Here is a 16,839-nt window from a genome sequence, read left to right on the forward strand (position 1 = left end):
CAGCAAATATTTTCTAAGTTCACTTTGGGTCACAGCGATGTTACATGATGCATGTGTTTGTACAAGCAGTTCCGGAACTATGCAATTATTCTATATCTGTATCTCGTACACCAGAGGTAGAGTGCTTGCTTAATGATTCTAAGGTTGCGGGTTCGGGCCTCCTTGAAATTTTCATTTCATTTTTAATCATTCTTTAGCGATATAAATAACATTTATATTCTGTTATCGTTCTTTATTGATATCAAGTTATTTATATTTTGTTATTCTTTTAGCGATATAAATAATATTCAAGTTTTAATTTTTTGCATTTTTTTTATCATTCTTTAGAGATATAAATAATATTCAAGTCATCATTTGTATTCTGTTATCGTTCTTTAACTATATAAATAATATTCACGTTCTTTTTATATTATGTTATCGTTCTTTAGCGATATAAATAATATTGAAGTTATCATTTATATTCTGTTTTCGTTTTTTTTAGTAGGTTATTTTACAACGCTTTATCAACATCTTTGGTTATTTAGCGTTTGAATGAGATGAAGGTGATAATGCCGGTGAAATGAGACCAGGATCCACCACCGAAAGTTACCCAGCATTTGCTCAAATTGGGTTGAGGGAAAACCCCGGAAAAAACCTCAACCAGGTAACTTGTCCCGATCGGGAATCGAACCCGGGCCAGCTGGTTTCATGGCCAGACGCGCTGACCGTTACTCCACAGGTGTGGACGTTTTCGTTTTCTAGCATTATAAACAATATTCAAGTTATTTATATTCTGTTATTCTTCTTTCGCGATATAAATAATCTGTATTTTAAGTAGGTAATTATTATAATTAATGAATGAATGAATGAAATAGCCTTTGGATTTCCCGTGAAGGGCTATGGCCTCCTAAAAAGGGGAGCTCTTTAGAGATCATGCGGTGAGCTAATCTGCACGACGGTAGGTTCTGTTCTATATAAGTTTTGTTCGTCGTTCATGTGTGTACACTTGCACTCTCACTCGATACTTACAAACTGTAGCGATCTCCATTCTTCTCGGTTCTTGGCTGTTCTGGACCACAGGGAATTATTATAATACAAATAACCATTTTTCTTTGTAAAATAGGTTATTTTATTTGAATAATTAAATATATATTATATGATATCTTATATTAATTAAACAAACCGATATTTATCATTTATATTCTGTTATCGTTCTTTAGTGATACTTACTTATTTACTTACTGGCTTTTAAGGAACCCGGAGGTTCATTGCCGCCCTCACATAAGCCCGCCATTGGTCCCTATCCCGAGCAAGATTAATCCAGTCTCTACCAACATCTGGTACAATTTCCTTTTCCCAAATAGCAAGTACAAGCTTATAAATTTCGTAAGATAATGTGCTTCCACGTATTAATTCTGCTGGAATTTGATTGATACCAGGAGACATAATTTTTCAGATTTTCTATCGCAATTTCGACTTCTGAAAGCGTGGGTTCAGGTATAAATGGCTCAGCAGTTTGTATTTCAATTTTGTCCCAATCATTTCTATTTGTCCTATGTATATTTAGTAGATGTCCAAAATAGTTTTTCCATCTGTTCAGAATTGAATGAGAGTCTGCAAGCAAGTCTCCATTCTCATCCTTGATCACGTTTACCCTTGCCTGATATCCATTCTTAAATTCCTTTACGCCCTTATACTTACTTACTGGCTTTTAAGGAACCCAGAGGTTCATTCCATAAGCCCGCCATTGGTCCCTATCCTGATAGTTTATTTTGAGGTTTCGTAACAAGCTGTTTTTTACGGTGATGGGTTGTTAGCCCTTCGCCCAACCCCCAAGCTGGAGGACCACAATTTAGTGATACTGTATAAATAATATTCAAGTTATAATTTATATTCAGTTATCGTTCTTTAGCAACACATAAATTTAATATTAGGTTTGGAACAATACAGTTGCATAATACTGGTGTTAGTTTTTCTTTTTATATTATTACATTATACTATCTTGAACCACAATAAAATGAAAAGGAGTGACGAGGAATTGAACCTGAGACGTTGACATCTAAATTCAGACGTTCTTATGCTGAGCTATGAGAGCACAAATGTTGAAATATTTGCGGAAAAATTGGCCCAATCCCCCTCCAAGATTTCCTAATAATTTGTAGAAGCTAGTTCAGAATGCGGGGGGACAAAGGCTAATTGGGATTTCCCGGTCTCTGATTGGGTCAAACATACTGATAGAACTAACATTAACCTTTGCGGTGAGTTTCGGTGAAATCCGGAGGGTCCAATTAGTCAAATCCACTCTCCTCATCTCCACGCTTGTGCCCCCTGGGATCTAATAAGATGCGAAAGAGACAGTGGTATGCAGAAAGCAACGGGAAGTTACCGCATTTATCCTTCCCAAGAAAAACTGCAAACATGAACAAAGGAAGTTTTAATAGAAAAAGGAGCATCTTCTGCAGACCTCTGGAAAAAGAACTAAGGAAGAGACTAGTGAAGTGCTTTGTGTGGAGTGTGGCATTGTATGGGGAAGAAACATGGACATTACGACGAAATGAAGAAAAACGAATAGAAGCATGTGAAATGTGGATGTGGAGAAGAATGGAGCGTGTGAAGTGGACAGACAGAATAAGAAATGAAGTTGTGTTGGAAAAAGTGGGTGAAGAAAGAATGATACTGAAACTGATTAGAAAGAGAAAAAGGAATTGGTTGGATCACTGGTTGAAAAGAATAATAGACATTAGGATATGTAGATCATATGCGGAGACTAAGAGGAAGGCAGAAAATAGGAAATATTGGAGAATACTGGGTTTGCAATGAAAGACCTGCCCATGGACAGAACACTTATGTATGTATGTATGTCCAAAATGCCTGGAATGTCGTGTTTAAGAACAGTCGCTATTTGCAAAGACTAGTCTATGTCATGCCCACTCGACTGCAAGATGTGATCGAGATAAGGGGAAAATAGACTAAATATTGAATTGTGGCTTTTTGTTTTGTTTTTTAAACGCTTAATTGTTTGAATGTTCTAAGACAGATGCCAGTAAGTTTGTTTTGTTTATGCCACGAAAGATATTTTTGTCGAGAATAAGATCTTTTTTTCTTTCCATTTGCAGCCACAATGTCATAATGATAAAGTCATGGCATAATACATTCATGAACCTGATGTTAATTACTAAAATAATCGTAAAAGAGAAAGGAGCAATTACGTATATTTTGGATTTCTCTCTCTAAAAGCTAAACAAAAAAGAACATGAAAAGCACAAAGTTGTTTTCGAACGCAGGACCTCACAAATAAGTGGCCAGAACGCTACCATTACGCTATCAAGTAACACATAGATTACTTTAATTATAACTGCAGATATCAGGCAACGTGGTCCAACAACATGTAACATCGTCTGTCTCCGAATTGTAGCGAAGATACCCGAAGGGAACTTTGCTTCAAGACAGTGGCCACTTTTTCTTTTGACAACTGTACATGTTTTTTTAGTAGGTTATTTTACGACGCTTTATCAACATCTCAGGTTATTTAGTGTCTGAATGAGGTGAAGGTGATAATGCTAGTGAAATGAGTCCGGGGTCCAGCATCGAAAGTTACCCAGCATTTGCTCATATTGGGTTGAGGGAAAACCCCGGAAAAAACCTCAACTTGGCCCGACCGGGAATCGAACCCAGGCCATCTGGCTGTACATGTTAAACAGGGTAGGTGAGAAGGCCTCTTTCCTGTACCCCTCTCCTTTGACATTTCTTCTCCTAATCCAACTTCCTGACTAGTTTCATATAAGAACTTCGTCCCGTTCCATTCCACGCCAATTTTCCTCAGGATCCCCTTAAGTTTATTGAAATTCACTCTGTCGAAAGACTTTTTCTGGTTCACAAATACTTCATACTCTTCTTTATTTTCTCTGGGTATCTTTCACCAATTGTTGGCAGCAATCCAATTGCATCTCTCATACCATTCCCTTTTTCTGAATCAAACTGCTTTCCTTCCATCTTAAAATATAAATGCTGATTCAGGATTCACAAGAGAATCTTCACTGGCTATGATATCAGGCTGATAGTCCTGAACTCATTACATTTCTTGTTATTATTTTTCTTCGGTATTGGCAGCAACACTGCCTTCGTGAAATCTTCAGGCCATTTGCCTTTCTCATATATTTCGTTGCATAATGATAGAACTTCCTCCCTGTCTTCACCCAAGCATTTCACTAATTTAATGGAGATTCCATCAACTTCTATTGCTTTCCCATTCATTTCCCTAAGCTCTATCTCAAACTCTTCCCATAGAATAGGAAATCCTTTTTCGTCTTCTGATACCATTGCTTCATCTTCTATAGCTAAGTTATCTGGACGATTCAGTGTCTCTTATAGCTCTTATACATATTAATAACTTTCTACATGTTATTAACCATAATAACCTATACCTGTATTTCTTTAGTGAGTAAAAACAAACAGTATATTGATTTCATTTATGAAGAACTTGACAGCGAAACCATACACTACTGACTTATGAGCCATTCCATAATAAAGTGAACCTAAGTGTTAATTTTTCAAAATAAAATAAAAGTGTTTATTTAAGCAGGAAACAACTTTAAATTGTTCATATTTCTTCTTTCTTCTGAAAGAAACTTCGCTACTATTTCAATAAATAAGCTATTTTTAGTCAAAGTTGGCATACATGTTCAGTGGTGATGTATGAGGTTTATTGCGTCAGTTTGTTGGCATCACTGTTCTCTTTGTGCAAAGTCTGAATATGTTGCAGTGTACAAAAGCTGTAAGAATAAGAGTTGTGCTGCACATCTGTATTAAAATAATTTTAAAATTTAAGGCAAGCTGAATTCAGAATAGACTTTGAATATATGCTGTTTTCAATGAAGCATACGTAACACAAACTTGAAAAAAAATTATTTTATGCAAGAAAGAACAACATTAATTTTAAAAGACTGAACAAAAGTGAGAAACTGTGTGTTTAATCAACCAGTAACAGTGGAATATCATTTAATATATATATTTTTTTTCTTTTTGAAAATAAAGAACTAAAAAATGTAACATACGTAACGCTTCTATATTATATGTTACTAACTTTAATAGAAATGCTATTCTTTAAACCAATTTATACAACATTTATTATGATTATGTTTTTAATATGAGAAAGAGTACTTGCTGTCACATAATGTGGATTTTTAAATATTATTTTTGAAATTAATTCATCTTATTGCAGACAACGTGAATTGATCAGAAAGAGTAAGAAAGTGAAGGAAGAAATTTAAGCAAAATGAAGACCTCCATAAAAAAAAAAAATACTTGCAGAAAGAAAGAAATAGAGGAAAAAATAACAAAGACACTGAAAAGAAAAAAAAATATCAATGGATTCTAAAAAATTGTAATTGAAGCATTTGCAGACTGCTGATAGAGTACAGAAATGAAGGGAAAAAAAAGAAGGCTGAATCACAGAAGAAGGATGTTACTATTCCTCACAAAACTTCAAGTTAAAAGTGTCCTCAATCCATAAGTAAAGCGTAAACAATGTAAAAAATGTAATGCTTAACATCCCCAATAAAAGGTCAGCTGTAGTGAAGAAGCTAAATTTTCTGTTTGAGCTTGTATGCAGAAAGTGATGCTGAAGTTAAAATCAGAATTCTCCAACCTGAATTGAATAACTATTTTCGCACATGACTGTGCTGCTCAATTTAAGAATACACTAAATCTAATCTGTGCATTGTGAAAGAAACCAATTCCAGGACTCTACTGTAAGCATTATTTAAAAGGGGAATCCAGATGCAGCATCACAATTAGACGTACAAGTGAATCTACAAAACAAAAAATTTACATGTTCGATAAATTGAACTATAGTCATGTTTATTCAGATGTTGAAAACACTGCTTTTGAAGATTTTAATATAGGATCCAAATTTAAGAATATTTTTATCCAACAACTGGACATGTGAAACCTGGAACATAAGAATTAATTGAATTTTCCAGTTCAAAACGATGATCAGGAAAAACAAATACAAAAGATCGATATACTCTATATATATATATATATATTGTTCAATCACAAGTCGATGTAGCGTTGGAAGTTCAAGTCATGTGCCTATGTATGTCAGGTAAAAAAAACATGCAAGACTCCCACTGTTGGTGAAGAGGACCTTTCTCACGTAAAATTTGGACAAATACTCTAGATTTTGCCTCAACTTACACTGAAGACCATTGGAATAAACATTTTATTCAAAGTGTGAGTGGTCAACATTGTGTAGTGTTCGTGTGTGAAAATAGTTAATATAATACTGTAATGGAGTTAGTAGTAAAGAGAATCAATAAAATCTAAGGCACTCAATATTATGTACGAATGTCGTTTGTATCAAATGAATCTTTCTTAATCATTAATTTCCTGTCTTGACAAAAATTTTGTAATCTTTCGTGAACTGACACGATTTTCTCTCTTAAATTTGTTAATTAATGTTTTCGAAGAAAGGGGCAAATAGTGGCAATTTTTCCCTTCCATTATCATCTACCATTTCAAACTGTAATCATGAATGGCAAGACCATGCTCGTGTAATCCTCTGAATTTCCCCAGCACTTTATTAATACTAGATAGAATGTGAGGATGTGAGGTTGTTTTATGAAATATTATAGATTTGTAAGCGAAATTTATAGAACATCTGAAATTTTTTAAAGTCGACAATATTCTCTCTTTATAGTGCCTTTTTCGCTTTCGATATATCAACGTGAACTTTAATTGTCCCATATTCCTTTCAAGTAGCATCAGATGACATACAGGTTTTAGTTTTTATTGGAGATGACATCTCTTACTTGCTTGTAGAGGTACCACCATTACCACCTTCACAGGTCACCTCTAACATAATTTAATCAATGTCACTTTCACTCTCTGACCGTGAGGCACTATCAATATCCAGGGTGCCACTTGAGCCTATACACAAACCACTCCTATATCTGTCTTCTATTATTTATTCGTAATAACAGATTTACGAGGGGCAAAGGCTAATTGGGATTTCCTGGTCTCTGATAAGCAGGGCTGGGCAAAATACTGATATCCAAGTATTTCAAATACAAACACAAAATACTTCAAAGAATAGTATTTGAAATACAAATACAAAATACTTTTTAAAAATTAACAAAAATACATTTGTATTTCAAATACTCAAAATACATTTGTATTTCAAATACTCGATACAATATACAGGGTGTATCAAAAATACGTGTACAAACTTCAGGCATGGGTTCCTTACACCAAAAGAAGGAAAAAAGTTCATATGAACATATGTCCCATAATCCTTTGTTTCCCCATTAGGAACTGTTCAACACATTGGTACACTCATAATGTGCCAACACACAAAACTCATAACCAATGCTCGAAATGTTCTCCTCTTGCTTCTAAACATGCATGCACTCGTCGAATCATGGACTGTCGCACCCTTTCAAATACTCCGGGATGATGTCGAATGGTTTCGCAGGCTTCCATGACACGTCGATGAAGAGTTTCTTGATCCGGGATGTCTGCTCCATAAACCAATTGTTTAAGGTGCCTCCAAAGACAAAAATCCAAAGGATTGAGGTCGGGAGAACGTGCTGGCCATTGAACTGGTCCTCCTCTGCCTATCCATCTGTCATGGTAGACACCAGTCAGTGTATCTCGAACAAGGAGACTAAAATGTGCTGGAGCCCCATCATGCATGAACCACATGTTTTGTCTTATGTTCAGAGGCACATCTTCGTGCAGTAATTTTGGAAGAGTGTTTTGGATAAAGTCCCTGTAGATAGCACCTGTAAGACGTGCTGGTAGAACGCATGGACCTACCAGACAGTCACCTACAATTCCAGCCCACACATTAATCCTAAATTGTTGCTGATGTCTAGCCTGAAATACAGCACGAGGATTACGATCTGCCCATACGTGTTCATTGTGGAAATTGGTAATTCCATCTCTCCCAAACGTTGCCTCGTCTGTAAACAAAACTGATGAGACAAACAATGGATTGGCTATTTGTGCTAGAAACCATCGGCAAAAGTTCTCCCGTGGTGGATAATCGGCAGGCGAAAGGCTCTACACACGTTGCATATGATACGGATACAAGAGCTGCTCGTGAAGTACCCTCCATGCTGTACTGTGTGATGTACCAGTTGCCCCAGCCAACTGTCTTGTACTGATGCCTGGATCGTCTTCGACACAGTGTAAAATGTCTTCTTCGAGGTTCGGCGTACGAACAACTCTTGGTCTTCCTCGATCACCAGTCTGTGGTGCAACGGTTCCTGTCTCAGCAACGCGACGATACACAGCAACAAAGGTTTGATGATTCGGTTGTCTTCGGTCTGGAAACGCCATCTGATACAGCCGTACAGCCTCGCGTCCATTACCATTCGCGCGACCATACATAAAAATGATGTCAGCCTGCTCACGAAATGAATATCATCCTGCCATGGTTGAACGAAACACGTTAACTCACTCCACGTTCACAATTGCAACGTTGAAGACAGACTAATGACAAATGACACATGTAAACAAGTCTCCATGGCAACACTTCGCCATCTGCAGTCCATTTCTGATACAACGAGTCACAGCCTTCTATGAATGAGTGCATAAAGAAATGAAGTTTTGAGGTTGGACCTCGAAGGCCGTTGAACGCAAACTTTTAGTAATAAATGAATAACGGGGAAACAAAGGATTATGGGACATATGTTCATATGAACTTTTTTCCTTCTTTTGGTGTAAGGAACCCATGCCTGAAGTTTGTACACGTATTTTTGATACACCCTGTATAAAGAAGTAAGAATATTACTGAAAATCTAAAATATTATATTAACATTAAAAGTATTTTTCAGCAATGAAATTATGCTACATCTAAATAATTACTGCTCCCTTTCAAAAAAAAAAAAAAACAGTTTCTCAAAACGTTCAACAAATAAGGATCCCCTTGCTGATAAATGAATAAATCCTGCAAAACTGAACTGTCTGTCTACAGGCGCAGAGGAACACAAACTTGTATTATACTTTATAAAAGCTTGTTTCACTGTTGGGTAATTCTCTAGAGTGCACAGGGTTGTCCCTTTGCCATTGAAGAATTGTATGAGCTCATACTCCGCAGTAGACAAGTTCTTTTTGCTTTTCAAAGTCTGTTGTACTAGAGTTGAAAACATAAAAATTGTTTTCATCATCTTCATCGTTTGAAATGACCAAAGTGTAGCAGAGAACTGCTCAGCTGATTTCACACACATATTCTGTGTTCTCTTCTTATCATTTGGTGAGTCAGTGTCAGGTAGCCACCTCATCTTAAATGATGGGTGGAAGCAAGCTGACAAAATAGCTCAATTAGCTTTTGGGATCAGATCAAACATTGCTTTAAATCTTGATGAAAGCGAACTTATTAGCATTGGAGTTACTTGGAATAGATGGCGTAGATTACTAGATAACAAAATATGTAATCTGTTTTTGAGGGAAATTAATGTGGACAAAAGTTGGCCGCAATAGCACGTCTTCTCATTTTGCATAAAATCAAGGGCTACGGCAATGGGTTTCAGAACTGCACAATATTCTTCAAGGTACTGAAACTCGACCTCTTTGAAGGTTGACAATCCCAGTTTTTCACATATACTGTTTATATCATGTTTGAATTGCAGTATTTGAGAGATTGAGTCATAAAGAGAATTCTATCGAGTTGGGCAAGGAAACTTTAATGAATATTTCAAGACATCTGACATAATTTCCGAGTCTCCTAGACGCATTCCATAATGCTGAACATTTAGCAAGTGTTGGGTGATGGATCCTTGTTGCTGTTGGAGATTTCTTTATGGTATTAAGGTAATCAGTTGTGGCAAGAAAACAAAGTGTATGGCTAGCACATCTGAAATGGGTAGACAAATAAGACAAAAAAATTCATTCTTCAAATCCAAATCCAAAACTTGAAGGACAAGAAGAAGAAGAAAGTATTTTGAGTATTTGAAATACAAAATACATAAATTTTATGTATTTAAATACAACATACAAAATACTTTCGAAAATCCTTACAAATTACAAAATACAAATGTATTTCAAATACTGCCCAGTCCTGCTGATAAGGTCATAAACCCTGATAGGACTGATATTTAACCCTTCCAGTGAATTTCGTTGAAGTCCAGAGGACCTAATTAATCAAATCCACAATCCTCATCCCTACGCTGGGGCCTCCTGGGATCTAAGAGGGTGGTATGCAGAAAACAACAGCAAGTTATCTCATTTATCTTTCCCAAGAAAAACTGCAAACATGGCATGATGGAAGGGATGGTGAATGGGAGAAAAGTTCGGGGCGGAAGGAGATATCAGATGATAGACGTCAATTAAGATACATGGATCATATGCTGAGACTAAGAGGAAAGCAGAAAATAAAGATTGAAGAATGCTGGGTTTGCAGTGAAAGATCTGCATTTGGGCAGAAGAGTATGAATTAACGAGTAGATTTGCAAATATTTTGTCAACCTTACTCCTTCATTCATAATACTGTACTTATCCATCACTTGCATATTAAAATATTCACCAAATTTACAGGATTAATGGTTCTCATTTTTAATTGGTTCACAAACTGATATCTGTTTCTGGACCTATACGTACGTGACTCTCGCACTTGGCTACATCACTGTAAGCAAATAACGTAAAGGCACCAAACTTCCAAAATGGTCCCAAGGTTCACCCAGCCTCCTATGAAATTGAGAACCAATATTTTCCAGGGGTAAAAGGTGGTAAGAGTATGGTACTGACCATACCACCTTATTCTAGTGCTGAGGTCAACAAAGCATGGGGCTCTACCTCCATCCTCCCCACAAGTGCTTTTATGGCATGTGAAGGGGCTACCTTCACCTTTACCGAATTAAATGCCACTATACTTCGAGTAAAAGTATCTCTGGAATAACTAAAGACTCATTAAAAACCAAAATCTAGCTCACAGTTTAGGAAAAACGACTGTATAGCCTAATGACAGAGATATTACAAAAATTACTTGTCCAGTACCAGAATTCAGACATAAATTTACTTTCCTCAAAATATCAAAATCGACTGTATGAAATAGGAAGTAAAAACCTCTTAAGGGGTTAGGTACAGCATACAGCAGTAAAATTTTGGAAATATTCAACATTTTTTTCCTCCATTACTGTAACTTGTACAATAATGAAAATTGGTATGAGTAAAACACTGTTCTTCTGCTATATGAAAAAATATTTTTACGATCTAAAAAATTGTTTACATTTTTTTTTTTTTTCGAAATTCATTTCACTCTGCAGTGATGAAGCATTTCCCACATAACTCAAAAACTACCCAAAATTCTGTGATGAAATTTTCTGTGTGTATTTATGCATGTTATATCTACAATATGATGCATTATCACTTCTCTGCCTTTGATAGACTGTCTGTTAAAAAATAAATTCATTTAAAAATGGTCAAGTATCAGAACTTTCTTCTAACACAAAATAAAAAAATATATATATTATTTATTAAGGAATGTAGTTGAAAGAGCATGATATTGTGAACATGAGTTTCAGTAATAAAATAAAAGAGAGAGAACATGAAAAAGTTAACAAGTTTATGAATTATGAGGGAAACGCTTCTTCACTGCACAGTGAACTGCCACCATTTTGAATTTGTAAAAAAAATATATATATTATATAAATATATTTTTTTTAATTTGTAAAAATATTTTTTTCATATAGCAGAAAAACAGTGTTTTACACATACCAATTTTCATTACTGTACAAGATACAGTAATGGAGGAAAAAAATGTTGAATATTTTCAAAAATTTTACTGCTGTAAGCTGTACTTAACCCCTTTAAACAGACCTGTCTCTCAAAGTAGTATAGGCCAGAAATAGATCTATATATTCCAAAGTAATAGAGGAAGAGAAGAAATTAAGGAAGAAAGAAACAAATAATCAAAGAGAGAAAGAAAGAATAAAAACACAAAAAAAAAAGTATTAACTGAGAGCACATTCTAGTCTCTCATCGATTCTCAGTGTTGTTACATTTATGCAAGAACTTTAAACACATTCACTATCACTGTGCAATTAGTTCTAAAAAACTTATTTTGAGCTAGATCTAAGACTTATATTAAAACTGTGACATGAAAGTAAGTGCAGCACTCACTTTCCAAGAGTTCCTCCTTGCTTATGCTTCAAATATTTCCACAGAGGGGAAGCATTGTTCCCATTGACCTCAATCTTCTCGAACATGTCGAAATTTGCATTCCATTTTCTTGCAAAGCATTCTATCTGTTCAGAATTTCCAGGTTCCTGTAATAGATTGCATAAACTTCAGATCAATTTAAATCGTACTTCTTGGGAACATGAAGACAGGAGAAACTTATGAAAAAGTTAGGAAGTTAATACAAACATTTTCTTGAAGATATGTGACACAAAGGCTGAACATCAATAAAAAAAATTATTATTCTGGGGCACTCAATTAATGCTCAGTACCAATATCTCATTTAAATGTTGTCCAATTGATCCTAAGTGCAATGCTATTTGTTTAACAAAATGGTTTTTATCTCACTGATTACTTGTACTGGAGTACAATAAATGCTAAAAACTTCCGTGAAATTTAAAATATATTTGGTTGAAACTCTTCCACTAATTTACCACCCTTAAAAATCTATTATTCTCGGTGGGATGAGAATCCAAGAATCTATGTCCTAACTGCAAACTTGGTAACCACGACTAGCTGATAATGATGATCACATTTATTTTTCATTAGTTGAGAATACAATACAAAACTTTTTTAGAAGATGAAGTTGTGAGGTGTTCCTTCCCAGAAATTTAATAACGTCATTAATATGCTTAAAATGTTGTAATGGGATTATTTATTTAATCCTAATATACATACATAGCATAGAAACTTACAAAATGGTATACATCCTGTTTACAATATAAAAAATATCTTAAAATGTTCTCAGTTCCACAAAAGTTCACAGATTAAACTTACATGGCCAGAACACTCGCTTTTCATGCTGGAGACCAAAATTCGAAACTCTGCACATGTTTTAAGAGTGATTTACCAAAAACAAAGATTGTTTAAGGCTAGTGTACCCTATAATTTTGCCATTTGTCCATAATTTATAATAATTTCTATGACCAGTGAATATGAAATTACACCATCATAATAAGCCTATATCATCCCTAATGGGGATCAACTTCAAGAGACCCTTGTGATGAACGATCAACATAGCAAGTGATAATATTAACACTGAGGTCTTGTAAGTATTTGGGGATGGCAACATAAAAATGACTCATAAAGATGATATATAAGCAGTGTTGGACAATTAACCAAAAACGATGAAGCCAGTAGAATTTTTGGCGACCCATGCAGAAATTAATATAAAAATTAATTTGCTTTTCCTCTACAATGCAATTCAGTTGAATCTCACAGCATTCAGCAAGTTACCAGTATAGTTTTCTTCCCATTGGTTTCTCTTATGTGTCTGTATCCGTTTGTTTCAAAACCAGTGTATATACTAGTCGCATTGCATTCAAATATTGAAGTCTTAGACCATTCATGTTAATCATCATTAAAATGATTCGTGCTATCTGTAATAAAGAAGATCCGAATTTAGTTCTCATTAGATTCGTAAAGTTAGAATTTATAAAACAGTTATATTACTGGTTGTCCTGTATGGTTGTGAAACTTGGACTCTCACTTTGAAAGAGGAACAGAGGCTAGGGTGTTTGAGAATAAGGTCCTTAGGAAAATGTTTGGGGCTAAGAGGGATGAAGTTACACAACACAGAACTGCACGCATTGTATCCTTCACCTGACGTAATTTGGAACATTAAATCCAGACATTTGACATGGACAGGGCATGTAGCATGTATGGGCATATAGAGTGTTAGTTGGGAGGCTAGAGAGAAAAAGACCTATGGGATGGCCGAGATATAGATGGGAGGATAATATTAAAATGGATTTGAGGGAAGTGGGATATGATGGTAGGAATTGGATTAATCTTGCTCAGGATACGAACCAATGGTGGGCTTATGTGAGGGAGGCAATGAACCTCCGGGTTCTTTAAAAGCCATTTGTAAGTAAGTAAGTAAGATTAGTAATACTAAATCCACTTTCTTATGCAGTGGCGTGCGGTGCTATTTCTCGATGGGGAACAGTCAGAAATAATAATAATAATAATATAAAAATCTGTATTATGATTTTGCAACATTACAAATTCCTATTTTTTTTACTTCATTAACAACTTAATCAGAAAAAGAATATATTAATATAAAACAGATTAATGATATATTATTATTATTATTATTATTATTATTATTATTATTAGGCCTAAATATATAATACCGTTAACTAACAATCAATAAACCTAAATTAAACCTACAATTTACTGCTTGACGAGCAGCCAGTTAACTATTTCACAGAATTATAGTAGCTGCTTTGAAAATGTCTTGTATAAGATTTTGTTTTAGTTTTAAGTTATGTAAGGAGAGGAGTAGGTTTGCCATTCAAAATAACCGCGCTTTTCTCAGCAAAATTGATCGAACTAAACGTCTTGACTTCAGCTGATCGATACAACGATTGCTGTCTTGGTTTGCATCAGGGCACTTGCACTCGGCCTCGTTGAAGTTGGAACAGGCAGGAGTCACCTGTTCCATTGCCATTATTTCGTCAGATTTAACTTAGGCCGTGAATGCGTAAATCGTACAGATTTTTAAGAACTATTGTATAATTTCACACACTGTATTATGTCACACGAAAAACTTTTCGAACTTAATTGTTTTCCGAATTTTCTCTAAATAAATAACCTAGCTTGATGAAACAGTACATTCCACACTTCTCAATATTCCGCGAGGGAAGAGGTAACTTTACAGCTTCCAGCGATACTCGGGTAAGTTCCTGTCCGCTCGGCCTGCTTCGGAGAAAACGTAGACTGAGACTCCCACTCACATCATCACGCACAGCAGACGGGAAGGGCTTGCTCGAGTCGTTTTCTCTTCACTGCAATAAGCCTGCTAACGATAGCTGCTCTCGCTTTTCGAAAACTGCAAGTAGGCCTATCCTTTAGAATGAAGTATATCTCACAATCTCAGTTAAGGGGGCAGGGAGGAAGGGAACAGCCTGTTCCGTCTGTTCCATGGAGAAACCGCCACTGTTCTTATGATGTTGTTAACATTGGTAACACAGCAGCAAAGTTGTTGAGTTTGTTTAGCTAGGGTAACTTTCCACACATGGAGAAAACTTCATCAAAGAGATCTTGAAGTGGTAGCTTCTGTCCAATTATTCAGAATTCATACCACTCACCACTGTGGCTTTCAACATTTCTTCTTCTTTATACAACAATTGCTTTCAAACGAGTAACCAAGTGTGTTTTTATTACAGATATCCATAAAATGCCAGCAAATTAATATTTTACAAATTTCATTAACAGTAATGAAAATGTCGAGAAGATTTAAATAATTATATCACATTAATATCAGAATGGACTACCAGTCACAAATTTTATTGAATATTTTAGACCAAAGATTTAATATTTTCGTTGCCGAGGTGACCTGGCACCTAGAAATTGTCCAGCCCTGCTAGTACAAGTTTTACATATTTTGTAACAATTTTGTTCATTATGTAACAAAGTGCATTAATGTTTAAATTGTTTTGAACTCTTAATAAAAATAAAATTAAATTACAGGGTGGCACAATAAAAAGGTAACCGAAGATTATATGCAATGTATAACACTGAAAACATTTCTTTTGTTAGATTACACTAGTCAACAAATTTTAATTTTTTTTCAATAACCTCGATGGGTAATTTGAACTCCTGAATTAGGAAAAATCATCCAAATTGCTCTATTGGGTGGCATTTCTGAGTTATTGGTATGTTCCTCTACTATGTATTAATTTGTGCATATTTAGGAACAACCATGCCAGTATGCAGTTATTATCCCTAAAAACTGGCTCTTAACACACATATTAATAAAAAAAACAACAAACTAAATATGATTTTAACTTATAAGGCGTGTAAAGATTTTCAAATAAATTATAAGAACTCGTACTTTGAATCGGAAGTATATTTTTGTTGACTTTCGTTTGTAGGTCGAATGGGGTGTTATGTCTTTGGTGGTGTTTTGATGTGAATCAGTTTTTAAAATCAGACCAACGACAGACAGAGGGGATACGAGAACAGAAACGCAGATGCAATGTTTGCAGGTTTATCTATTCCAACATTGTAACTTCGTGACTCAGCATATTCCGAATCTCATCGGTCCAGTGACATCAATGACGTCACGTTGCAGCAAAATAAGGAACAAAACTGCTGGAATGATCGATGGCTGTCATGGCGACTGTATAAGTTGTTGTCTGTGCTACGTTAGCAAAATTTTGCGAAATTTTCATACTGCCATCTCGTTCAAAGAAAAGATAGCATAAACAATTTATTTCTTGAACTGGTAGTAATAATGGGTCGGTTGACATGTTCGCTCATATGCCATTGACATATTGTTTTTATGTTGTGCTCATTACAAACAATACAGCAGAACTAAAGCAGAACAAACCGCCATAACACAACAGTGCACGATGTCATTCGTCTGCTAATTCCCACTCTATACAAGAACCAATCAGATTCACTGATGGCGGCTGATGCAGACTGCCACCACCTCTGCAAGCTGATGGCACTGGTGGAGCATTAGTGTGCCATCGGTGAAATTCGGAACACCATGATGCCATCAGATTGCTCACCACTGAGATTCGGAATACGCTCACTAAAAACACAATTGAAATAAATGTGGTCTCGTTCAATCGGACGAACGATTACAATGTTGGTGATGTGAATGCGCAAGGTGCAAATGGGGGCCTGCTGCGACTGGCGACCATTTTGGACATGGGCTAATATTTCCAA

General features: G+C 35.5%; 1 protein-coding gene across 5 annotated transcripts in view; it reads right to left on the minus strand.

The window, feature by feature from the left end:
* The window catches only part of LOC138700082 (phospholipid hydroperoxide glutathione peroxidase-like), an 89,012-nt gene that overhangs the window by 16,007 nt on the left and 56,166 nt on the right, over window positions 1–16,839 (minus strand). For all 5 annotated transcript variants that reach the window (XM_069826400.1, XM_069826397.1, XM_069826398.1 and 2 more), the window contains one exon: window positions 12,103–12,248. In XM_069826400.1, the coding sequence (XP_069682501.1) occupies window positions 12,103–12,248 (146 nt within the window). The remainder of the gene's footprint in view (window positions 1–12,102; window positions 12,249–16,839) is intronic.

This window comes from Periplaneta americana, chromosome 5, assembly GCF_040183065.1.
Source record: "Periplaneta americana isolate PAMFEO1 chromosome 5, P.americana_PAMFEO1_priV1, whole genome shotgun sequence".
Classification (NCBI taxonomy): Eukaryota; Metazoa; Arthropoda; class Insecta; order Blattodea; family Blattidae; genus Periplaneta; species Periplaneta americana.